Source organism: Ambystoma mexicanum, chromosome 1q, assembly GCF_040938575.1.
Source record: "Ambystoma mexicanum isolate Mex_15411 chromosome 1q, UKY_AmexF1_1, whole genome shotgun sequence".
NCBI classification, from domain to species: domain Eukaryota; kingdom Metazoa; phylum Chordata; class Amphibia; order Caudata; family Ambystomatidae; genus Ambystoma; species Ambystoma mexicanum.
Window position 1 is genome coordinate 765,744,563 of NC_090922.1, and position 12,783 is coordinate 765,757,345.

The following is a 12,783-nucleotide window of genomic DNA, read 5'->3' on the forward strand; positions in this document are numbered from 1 at the left end:
TTCTTTTATGACGTTTTTTAATCGAAATGGGGGGTTGCCCATTTTTTTTATTCCCGGATCCCAAAATAAATATATAATTTAAAAAGAGGGAATTCGACTTTTTTTTTTGCCATTTATTTTTCAACATTATTGTCATTCGACTTTCTTTTCGAAATTTTGACCGACCACCAATTCAGGCATTTTGCTATGTCAACCAGGATACAAGCTTGCCAAATCTGGATGCTCCCTTTTGATAGCTGGGCCCTAAAAAGGTGGAATCACCCTCCAGCTGACATTCAGAATTTATCTTGTGCAAAGAAATTAAAAATTCAAAAAAGATTAGAAAACCTTCACTGACTGACTGACTGATTCTTCGGTTCCTTCCTTATTTGTGATGAATGGTTTTTAATGTTATTTATGTGTTTGTTGGTCCTGGTACCCTGAGACCGCAGGGTGTGTGGAGCACTAGACAAAATAAATAATTGTCTGAGGCTGTTGTGATTTTCAAGGTCATCCTGGATTTGGATGTAGGCTGCACGGTTCAGGATTTTTAAAAAGAAATGGAACACTAGCGATAGGCCGGTAAATGGTGAGGATTAATGGGTCGAGGGAGGCTTTTTTAAGGAGAGGAGAGATCCAGGCCTCTTCGAGGTTAGTAGGAACCGCACAAGTGGAGAAGGAGGAGTTGATGATGGCGGAGATGGTGGGAGGGAGTGCTTCAGTGCAGTCTTTGATAAGTGTCTCCTTGACAGTGAGAGGGTTTGAGGCCATTGATAATCTTAAGCTGTTTCGGCTTTGGTGCTAGGATGGAAGCTGAAAGGGGCTGGGGATGAGGTTACGGATGAGGCTGGGGATGGGGGGAAGGGTTGGAGTTGAGGTACTGAGGGTTGAAGCGGATAAGATCTTGTTTCTTTAGACTTTTACCTTGGAGGGTTGTGATTTTATTCATGAGGGCATACTGAACTTGTTCGCACCAGACATCATCTTTAGTGAAATTGGCAGGGGGTATATAGGGGTTTCCAGTTAGTGAAGAATGGTGAAGAATTTGTGCGAATGGGATTTGCCTCTGAGAATGACTCGTTTTTATTCCCATTGAAACAGACTTTGTTGGTGTTAGTGGGGTTTTGCGCCAATCAGCTTCAGAGGTACTTTTCTTGGAGCGTAGGGTTTGTAGGTCAGGGGTGAATCAGGAGTTTTTATGAGTAGACGTTCTGGCTTTACAAGGTTTGAGTGGTGCGAGTGTGTCCATAGCCATTGTGATGGCAGTGTTGTAGAGATCAACCAGAGATGTAGGATTGGAGGAGGGAAAGGGAAGGAAGAGAGAGGGGGCTGCTAAAAGCAGGGGGAGGAGACGGTCTTTGGTCAAGTTTTGTGAGCAGCTTGCGATTGCTGGGGGTAGTGGGTTGGTGTGGCGGTGGGCTGAATGACTGTGGGGATATGAAAGGCGATATGGTGGTCAGACTAAGGTCATGGCAGGTTGGAGGTGACTGAAATGTTGCAGTTCAGGTCCGCAACCCAGTCGATGGTCTGGCCCAAAGCGTGAGAAGGATCAGTGATGCGATGGGTGCAGCCTAGGGTGTCAAGGTCATTGAAAAGGCAGAGAATGTTTTTGTCGGCAGGGTCATTGATGCCAAGGTTGAGGTCCCCGAGGCAGTCAATAAAGGAGGTAGAGGGAAATGGTGGTGGTGGGCGAGATGGACAGGTTGGCACAAAGTAGGTCGCAGGAGTGGGGAGGTCTCATGGGCACAGGTCTCATGGTGAGTGCCTCCCTGTAGGTAAGGGTGACACTGCCACCCATGTTTGGTGTATGGTCACAGCGGATGGTGGAGTAGCCTGAGGGAATGGCTGTAGAGAGAGCTGGACTAGCAGCAGGGTGGAGCCGGGATTCTGTGATGGCAAGGAGGTCAAGGTTGTTGCATATGATAAGGTTTGATGACGGTTGCATGTGCGATGATGGACCTTGCGTTGATCAGGGCGTGGTGAGGGAGGTGGGATCTATCTGGCATGTGACAGTACCAGTGAGGGTGTTAGAGGCAGGGAGAGGTAACTGAGGCGTGGTAACTGATGGGAGCAGGGCTCCTTGTGCCTGCTCAGAGGTGCGTGTTTCTGGGTGTGAAGTGGGACAGGTAGCGAGTTAGGGGGAGATGGTGGGTTGTAGGGGGATGACAACCTGAGGCGTCTGAGTAGGCCTATTCAAGGGTTTGCAGTCTTGTGGGGGGATAGTGGGTAATGGGAGTGTTATGGCAGACCTAGAAGAGGAGATGACAGGCACAGCAATAGTGTGGGTATTGAGACTCAGGGGAGTAAGAAAGAGTGTAGGGACAACAGTTGTGGGGTGAAGTCTCGAGAGGAAGCTTGTGGCTTGCAGGAGGCATGTGCGAGTGCCACATACCTGTGAGGTGCAAGTATCTTGTGTACCAACCCGATCCCGCCCAGACAGGCCCAGACAGGCGATGGCCTTCACTGCAGGCCTTGATGTTGGGCTGGCTGGGCCTGCCAGCTAGGGTCGGCCTCTTCTTCGTTAGCAGGTACCACACTAATAATGCACTGTATCCAAGTTACACAGGCGTTATGATATATATAATGATGGAAACAAAACTAATTTTGTTTGTGTGGTCTCCCCTAAAGCATTGTATCAAATGTAAATAGGATGGGTTGCGGCATGCAGGTATGTTTCTCACATTTACATTATCTTTTAAATAACATGCTTGTTTCTTCTGGTGAATGTTTTCTTGCGATTGATACTTGAACTGAGTTCCTTCCACTCTGGGCTGTGATTTTTAATGGTACCCAAATTGACAATCATGTTTATTTTTTTATAGACGCAGCCATGTACAACAATTCAGGAGGACCCCTTGAGGCTCCCGGTGCTCCGACCACATATGGTATGCTTGCAAAACATTAAAAATATCCTTTACTTAGCTACAAGTTAACAATATCCTCCTACATTATAGAAAACCCAAATAAGACACATTTAGAGTATGATGTTTGCTTTTGCATATCTATGATAGAATGTACCCATGTACCCACGCAATGCCAATGAATGTTAATGCATTCTTGGTTGTAGTCAAATGGGGTACAACATCCATTTTACGACTCCCTCTCTTCTCGACCTAAATCCTACTCCCTGCTTCTCATTTGTCTTTATTGCTCCCTCCCAAAATGTCTATTCCATACTCTCATTTGTCTTTCTCACTACTCAGTTTTCATCCTTACCCATAAATCCTTCCTCTTCACTTCTCCTCACACCTCAGTCCTCCTTATCAACCTTCCTCCCTCGTACACTTTAGGACATTATCATTCTTCCTTCTCACATGGCTCCTCCTTGGCCATCAGCTGTCGTTCTCACTCCTCATACCTTAATGTACATATTAATAACTCATTCATCAGTCGCAAGACCCACTTTACAGTACTTATCATCCTGTCTCCTCGCTCATCATTCCTCCTGTTCATACATCTTTCCTACTCCCCAGTAATCATTCCTGCTCCTCAGTTATCATTCCCATTACTCAACTATCGGCCATCATCCTCACACCTTAATGTTCCTCATGACAGCTTATTTAAGGTTTCCCATGGTGTGAGAGCATCACACACATGTCAACTCTGAAAGTGTTGTGAACAATAGACTCAAATGTAACTAAATGACATCAAAGTATTTGAACTATCTGAAACTAGATATTATTCAGAGTTGCAGGAATACAGTACATTAACATAAAGTATATTACAATGAATACTGACGATTAAGGATAACTGAGGAGGTGTGAGGAGAGACCTGGGGATGTCTTAAAATTAACACAATAGTGTAATTTTTAAGGCACACTCATTTCTCCTTCACAATCATGTGTCCTCCTCAGTGTTCATCAGCTTTTGCTCTTATTTTCGATGAGTAAAGAGGAAGGGAGTGTTCGGAATAAGAATGAAAATGTATGAGTGAGAAGGAGGTGTAACGAGGAGAAATGAGGATTAAATGTACATTTGTGTTGGACATGCACATTTCTCCGCCTCACATATCCCTCTCAGCCATCCTCCTTACTAGTATGGTATGGTATGGTATGGTATTTTTTATTTATATAACGCCTATACACAGGCAAGTGTTTCAAAGTGCTCAAGGAGGGTGGGAACATAGGGTAAAAAAACAAACAGTCGCTGGGCTGGTGCGCAACAATCGAGCAAGTGCAAAGAAGAATCCAGGGTGGGGGGGGAACAAGTGCACCCGGTCGGTTGAGACTGGGTTAAGTGCAGAGAGGGCCACTCTCTAGGGTTAATTTCACAAGTGCATTGAGTGTGGGTGGGATGTAGGGCCCTGTGGCAGTGTGAAAGATGACTGGCGGGGGTGCCGGGGACCAGTGAGACTCTGAGGTACACCCGACAGCCCATCAGCATGCTGTAAGGAAGAGGAGGGAGAGAGGGGAACATTTAGAACTGGGTAGAGGTAGAGAGAAGGAAGAGGTAGAGAGAAGGAAGAGGTGAAGAGGAAAGTCTTGAGGAGTTTCCGGAATTTAAGGAGATCCGGTTCAAGACAGAGGGCGACAGGGAGGCTATTCCAGAGGGAGGCACCTGCTTAGGTTAAGGATCTCCCTCCAAATCTCTGCTTGGAGAACCGGCTCACTCGCAGAAGATTGGAGGTAGATGAGCGGAGGGCTCGTGAGAGACAGTACTTAGGTACGCAGCGTTGCAGGTAGGTAGGTCCCAGGCTCCAGAAAGCCTTGTGAACAATGCAAAGGGTCTTGAATTTGAACCTTGCAGCCACACGGAGCAAGTGGAGGGATTTCACCACACTGCTTCCTAATGTGCTTCTCGTTAATGTTCTGTATTCTTGAAAATGTGTATAGTTTTTAGATTTATATACTTCAAATACTCTGATGGTATTTAGTAAATTAATCTTATTGTTCACAAAACTGTCAGCGATTTACATGTTTTTCATGACTTACCGCATGAGAAACCTTGCATGAATTGTGAAGAGGAGCAATTACACTACGAGGTGTGAGGATACCTAATGGCAGAGGAGTTGGAATGACGCCTGGGAAATAGGAATGACTGCCGCAGGACTAATGACAAAGGAGGTAGAATCATAACTAAAAAGGAGTAGTGACAACTGATGAATGAGTTATGAAGATGAACATTAAGGTATGGGGTTTGAGGCTGTCCATTGAGGACTGAGGAGAAGGAATAAGGAACTAAGGCTAACGTGTAAGGAGCGTAAATCATAATTGTTTAAAATGCAGTTTATGGTGAGTGAGGAGTGATGAGACATGAGAATTATGAGTGAAGAGTGAGAACTGAGATGGATAATGAGGACTGAGGAGTGGCATAGACTCATTGGGAGTAAGGAATATGGGTGAGGGGCAGAAGTGAAAATGTCCTACAATGGATGCTACATGAAGTGGGTTTCAAAAGCTGAACATGTGTATTTGAGGTGGTTTGGACTGCTGTGTGCTGTACCTCTACTGTATTAATTGTTCTGTGTGCTTGAGTGAACCTTGAACTACCAATGTCCATAGCGTATCTATTCTGTGGATGAGAAAAGCTTTATTTGCTGCTACCAGTGCTATATTGATTCTGTAAGTGAGATTTGCAAGTGCTGTTACTTCTCCTATTCTCTGTGGGTGAAGTGTCATAATGTTCCCCATCCCTTCATGCCAGAGTCTAACCTCCACCACAAAGGTGATCTCAATGTCCACCTGAGGCTGTGCCAGGTGTTCTGGCAGAGGAAGGTGCTGTTCCCGATGCAAGGCCATGGAAAGAGTTGGATTTCTGCAGTCAGCTAAAGGGAAACCACTATCCCTGAGTACCTGACAGGCTTACTATTGAACAGCAATATTGTTATGGATCTACCTCTAGAGAGCCTATTAACCAATACGTATTAGCTAAATATTAGATCATATCAATATCTTCCCTACACAATTAGATCACTGAACCAACAAGTATTTTTGCTGTCAATATAGTGACTTTTATACTCCTAAATAGAAACACATTAAGAATGCGCTAACTTTATTGTTTAGAATCAATGTATATTTATTCTCTTGTAGCGATAATATGAGCATTAAAATAGCATAGTGAAATAATATGCGTTTCCCAACAAGAGCAATAAAGCTGTTGAATAGAAACCATGCATCCTGCTCTATTTGCTTATAAACCTATAACGCTACCTACAACCAATCAGCAAAGCGCATGTGCACGTGTGTGTGTGTGTGTGTGTGTGTGTGTGTGTTCATGCAGACGTGTGTGTGTGTAACCATTCTCGTGCAGTGAAACTAAAAATCATACTCACAGTCATGGTGCTGTCAAGATTGAGAGCCAGGGGACAGGTGGAGTTATGCATACCACACCCTGAATAACCCAATTAAGTGGAACGGGTTAAAAACTCTGTCATGTGTCCATGGCTTCTAAGGGGCATTAACTAAGAACAACCTAAAATCAATCTTAAGCCATGGCTACAAAATTAGAGGTAAAGTAAATTTAAATCACCCTACAAGGATTCCCCTCCTCCGTCCTGTGTACTCTGATGGATCCACTTATCCTGGCCAAAGAGGTACAGGTGTAGCACAGATGGTATATTACGCTGCACCAAAATCCAAAACCACAATGATCTCAGTATTTCACCAGCACAGAGAAAGGCAAAAGGCCTACTTAACAAACATTCATCATGGTGACTCTTAATGCTAGAAAAGAAAAATGTATGTTGCAAAAATAGGTAACAATGGCTTTTTTAAATCTAAAAAATATTGAGACAGTAAAAACTCAGTGCCCTTCCTGCCTTGTACAGCTGGTTTATCAAGGCATACGCTCACCCCTTAGGCTTATCTAGAACACCCATTTCTCACTGCTAGCCAATCTTTACATAAGGCAGTTGTTCATTTGATCAGTAATTTGATCGAATGCTCTGTTTGTGCCATGAATTTTTCGTTCACATTCATTTTGCAAAATATTACATTTCAAACCATCCTCCATCTTGGAAATGCCTCCTAAGAACAGCACCGTCCCATTTCCAGCTGCTGTCAGCTTATCTCAGAAACCTTTCATGTTGTTCGTTTCTCATTGACTAACATGGTTTGCACCAAATATGTACATAAGTAATTTAAGATTAGGATGTGTAGACCCCCTGATTATAATTGCAATCAGCTAGCATCTGCTTTCTTATGACTGACTTTGCATAACTAAGAATTGTTTCGTTCATGAAGTCAAATTTTCAGTATGGCAGATGTTTTAGATTCGCAAACACTTGGCCATATTATAATGAGAAATATTTAACTGCCCATGTTACAATTTACAAAGATATCTTCTGCACAAGAATATAAACACATTATTCTGACAATGTTCAATATATTTTGGCATTGAGGCAAAACAATGTTTGCACAAAGTGATGTAAAAGCAATTCAAGATAGAAATGAACCCTTTCATAGTTTGTCAGACCCTGTGCAGTTTGTATAGAGACAAGTTTATTGCAAATGTGCAGGCTTTTCTTGCTGTAAGCCAGCACATTCCATGTCACTTCCAGTGAATGTGTGTTGTCCTTACTTGCATCAAATGCAGCTGAAAAGGGTTCAATAATGGTTTGTGTATTTTCCTTATTATGCTTGCAAGGAACAGGTGTCAAAGCGTGTAGTTCTGAATGCACATATCAACATGCACCTCTACAAGCGGTTTACAAAACCTGTCAAAGTCAATAGGTGGTATTGCACATAGGTTTCAGGTGTATGCCTCTTGCTTTGTATTGTAAACTGTTCAAATCATATATCGTATATTCCCTGAACAGTAACTAAGGAAAGTTACAAATATCCTGCGCCTGTGAAAATTCAGTGCAGCGAGAGGAAAAAAAAGAAAATAAAAAGAATGCTATGTAGTAAATTCTTGGACATTTTCCCTGAGCTACTCAGGAAAATATGCAGCAGTCTCCCTCTTCAGGGCTTCTTGCAGGAGTGTCTCTTGTAGAAACTATGCAGAAGGGTTTCTCTCTTTGTTGTTCTTCTCAGCAAAGTACCTAGCTTCAGTACGGTAATGAGTTGAACTCAGTTATGCGCCAGCCATGTCAGTCTCATGTTCAGATGATCCTGATGATTGTCCTGTCTCAGACTCCCAGGATAGAGAAGCGGCCAAGAGATCTTGTTCTCATTGAAGATGTCCAGGACTAAATTTACTTGTTCTGTAGGAAGGTGGCTACTAGCAGAAGTCTGGACCTCAGTAACCAACGGATAAGGTTGATTGTGATGGTACATCACCCAGTATTGCTGCATGTGTGCATGATGGACTGGTGCCATTTCCATGTAGTTATCTTCTTCCTCAGTCTGCACATCGACTGTGAAGCAGTGTTTTCTTTGTAGCAGTTTGGGCCCATGGTTTTCAAGTGCCAATGACTACTACCGGAATTATGTTCTGCGGGAGGAACTGGTGATGTCTTGAAGGTGACAAATGGTGGTTGTTCCCAAAGGTTTGGGAACTCCCATCCCCTGCACACTATCTGATATCTGTAAAAACAGGTCAATAACTTATAGAAGTAATTGGTGTTTATAGAGTACTAAACAATTTGTTCAAAGGTTTAAATATATGTTCAGACAATAGTTCAGACAGTAAGAGAATACAGTCAAATGACTATCTCAGAGACGATATCACATCATAAAATTATTGATAATTTATTGTGCATGGTTTGGCCCAACGCGTTTCGAGTTTACACTCTTCTTCTATACATTAGTACCACTATCTAAGTATGATGTAACATCTTATAGCCATTGGTAGTGCAGTAGATCCGTAAGAGAGAAAAATATCACATTTACAATCTGGTTTCTAGTTTGCAACCAATTTTATCATTAGAGAGCGACTATTCATGGAGACCTAAATCAACCAGTAATAGAGAAGGTAAGAGTAGAGTCACCCTAGGAAGAGGAATATATGGCTAGATAAGTCAGCTACTTATATCATTAAGCTTGAACTGAGGAATTAATAATAAATTCAAAAGGAAACGTTGACTGGGGTTAAGGAAGACACTTACCCCAATGGGTAAGGAGACTTCATAAATAGGAAAAAAGAAATGGTGATGGTCCAGTAAACAGGCCGTCTGAGACAGTCAACACATTCCTTATGACTCATCTAGTGTCCATTGACTGAGCTAATGAAAGAAAATTGGAATGGAAGGAATAATAGTGTTTAGATGTGAAAATGAAAATGGCGTGATTCCAAAAGATCATCAAAAAATGCACTGCACCTCAAATTTTCAATAATTTCCTCAGATTTCCTCACAAAATTTCCCTAATTTCTATTCACCATAGGTGTGCCCTATGTTCCCTATGTTTTTCTTATAGATGTCTTGAAGGTGACAGGGATGAGTAGCGCTGGTGCTACTAGAGTCTTTTACTGGGACTACCAAGTGATGGTTTTTGCTCAACAAAGATGAAGATGAGAATGTTCAGTCTGTTCTCACTGTAGTTTGCGAGTACAGCAGGAAGCAATTTTCTAGAGTCTTTGAAGATGTAGCCCACCTTATAGTAAAATTGCTTGCTTTATTTTCAGTTCTGTTTACCAAAAGAGATTTCAGAACTCGTGCTTTTGGTTGCTTTCCACGTCTAAAGAGAAAGATGAGTGAGGAGAACCATAATTACTCCCAGAAAGATGAGGAGAACCATAATTACTCCCACTTCAATCATGTAAAAAGAAAAGGTGAAATGCCAGTTCCCTGTCTTGACAGGAAGTCTACAAAGCCTAACCCTGCATTGAAGACGAGTTTGCAGCCCATTGTGTGGCTCTTCCTAGAACAGAAGGGATTCCAGACAGGGAAGAGCTTTCCAGGATTGTGGTGACACCATTTGACCAGGTTCGAATGCCCTCAGACAGATTTGGTCAAGTATCTTGTTTTGTGTTAACATGGATTTTCAGAATCAGTCCTTAATATGAAAGATTTTTTTTTTACTGCTCCCATAGACTTTTGTGGCACACTATTTTTTTGTTTTGTCTTTTAATATTGACCTGACTTTTTGGAGGTAAATAAAGCCATCTGTAGAGAATGAATGATAGCCACTGCCAGTTTGAATGGTGCAGATCCCTACCATTGGTGAGCTTGGGTGAGCTCCCTGCTCAAATCTTGATTAAAGGAGTGCTCCTGCAACCACTCGACAGATTAACATTGGAGTCAGGTTCTTTACGAAGAAGAGCAGCCAGTTGACAATCTGAGGATGGCCCCTGCAGCTGATCAGCTCTAACTCCAGTGAAGTCCCAGTGATGCCCTAATCCTCTACCTGATCTCAATAAGACCCTTGCTCCCTGGACCAGTTGAAACAACCAGTCTCGAAACCTGCTGAAAGATCTGTGCCTTCTGAGCTTTCAGAAGTGTCCCTGGACCAACTGATAGACTGACTAGCTCTCTCATGGGCTACCTCAGTGCAGCCAACGCCGTTCCAAGTGCATCCTTGGAACTTGAATAATGTTCATCTTGTACAAGATGAATGTTCTTACATTTTCAGCCTTCTTACATCCACGGAAGCCGTTCAGTATCTGCTCCTTTGTTCGTCCATTGAAGATCACCTGTCGCCGCCTGTCATGGTGACTCCCATTGCAAATCGTCATTTTCTCATCCATGAGGTGATCCTGAGGTTGCATGCATCGCAGAAGTCTTAATCTTTTCTTTGTTTGGGTGTTCAGCTGGAAGGTGTCTAGAACTGAATCCTAAGCACCGCAACCGACCGGAACTAAATACTGCTCCCGAAAGTGACATCTGTACCCGCGACACCTGGTACCTCCTAGATTAGACCAAGCACAGAAAACAGTATCTTCGATGGATTCCAGAACCTTCTCTGAATCAGAGGGGTAAGAGAGGTTCAGAGACCACAAGGAAAAAAGAAAAAAAGACTTGGGTAATGTATGTGAAAGACTCTTTGAAGAACCTGAGGGGCTAGATTGGTGGTCATAAAGTAACCACTTGTGAATCTTGTTGTGCTTGAACATATTCCTGTACACCTCAATAAAACAGTATTTGGCAGATTGTAAGGAGTTAGATACAAAAAAAATGGGTGCTTCCTGCTGATATGTTGGTGTCCCATACAGTGTGCCTTAAGGACAAGAGTACTTCAGGTAAGGATGAGGAGGGGGAAGCAGAGAGAAGGTTTGTCTACTGGAAAGACCTGCATTCCATAAGGCCCGAAAAAAGCTCAATAAGGGGAATAACTCACATGGTGGGAATGTAAGGGGTAGTGGGACTTACCATCCCAAGCAAGAATCTGGACACAGTGAGCCTCCCTACATACAAAGGTCCTCAGTATTTTGTGTAATCTGTGACCATTTGAAGGGGAACCCCAGATGTAATGGTAAGGCCATGGGGGTCCAGTCTGTAAATCTGGCATTCCCTTATGAAGAGGGAGAGATACTCATTGGGGAATCCTTCTCCTTTGACTCCTTGACCACTGGCATATGATCCAAAGTCACTTTAGTGTCCCTGAGTTCCTGTGAACCTAGAGTTGCTGAAGCTTATGCTCCCACCCCCAAACAATGCCAAGTCGTATTTTAAGGATATTGTACTGTTAGATGGTGTAAACACCTCTACTATCAGGAACACTGGGGTCAGCATGACTGTGGTGGATTCCACACAGGAAAACTCAGAGAATCTGGCCACAGCTCCTCTGAGGTTACAAGGCTGGCTAATACCCCTCCCCACCAAGCTTTCCAGTAATGCCTGTCACTCTAGCAGTCAATGGATGAGTGGTTAGGCTTCTTGTATGCGTTCGAAGGCAAGTCCCAGGTATAGTTCTGCTGTCAAAGGATGTCAAGGTCTTAGGACAGGTGGGCGATATAGCAGAATGACCATGCTCAAGATCTCATACAAAGATGGCTACTTAGCCAAACCTAAGGAGAAGCCTAAGCCCAATGTGAAACCCAAGGCTAAAGAGTCAATGGTTCCAAAAAAGGGGGAGAAGAGTTCCTCCCCCAAACTACCTACAACTGCGATTGGGGTGTCTGACCAAACCCTTGAATCTATTGAGGAAGGATGGTTATCCCGATAATCTCTCAGAACTTCAAAGTGTACTTGCAGAAGGGGGACCCTCTATGGAAGAATTTGGTCAAGGTCAAAGAGATCATCTCTGGAAGACCTTAGGAAACAGACCTGTTCCCAGTTAGAGGGTGAATCCCCTGGGAAACATAAGAAATATTGGGATGGTGGTTTACGGTATAGTGAAGCCAGAGAGTCCACAAGAGGCGACCATGTGTTCCTCAGTATGTAAGACCATATCGTATCTCCTGCAGTTGGTGCATTAGGTATTCCTTTCAGGTCATCTTGGCACCAACATGGCTAAGAGGTTATCCATGTGATTCTACTGGCCTAAGATAGGGCTCCAGATAGAAGTTCAACTCAGAAGGTGGTCTACTTGTCATTGGTCTGGCAAGAGTGGGACAACAATCCAGTAGTGGGTAGACCATTTGAGAGGGTAGGGATTGAAATTGTTGGTCCCCTTGATGATCCGCCAGAATACTAGTCCCACAAGTAGCTACCCTCCTTTTACACAGTCAGGGCGTGGGAGCCCCCCAGTTCAACTGTACAAATCTGCATAGACTTAATTAAGCAGTAGTACAACAGGTCAGTGAAAATGTACACATTTTAATTAATATACACATATAGAAATCACATAAAAGAAGATAAAATAATACACAGAAGAATTGTTGTATCCGGGAAAAACATGTCTGACTGATGTTTTAACATATAAACCAAAAATGTCATCCGTTTACTATTTCATGTTGGTCATTTTGTGAGGTTAGTAACACATTGAGAGGCAAGTACCAAATCAATGTACATGTGTTGACCCTCTCTATTTGGTGTCTACACAT

General features: G+C 43.1%; 1 protein-coding gene across 1 annotated transcript in view; it reads left to right on the forward strand.

Annotated features, from left to right (window-relative positions):
* DDR2 (discoidin domain receptor tyrosine kinase 2) overlaps window positions 1-12,783 on the forward strand; it is a 1,291,881-nt gene that overhangs the window by 721,326 nt on the left and 557,772 nt on the right. The window contains exon 9 of the mRNA XM_069641352.1: window positions 2,802-2,864. Coding sequence (XP_069497453.1) covers window positions 2,802-2,864 — 63 coding nt within the window. The remainder of the gene's footprint in view (window positions 1-2,801; window positions 2,865-12,783) is intronic.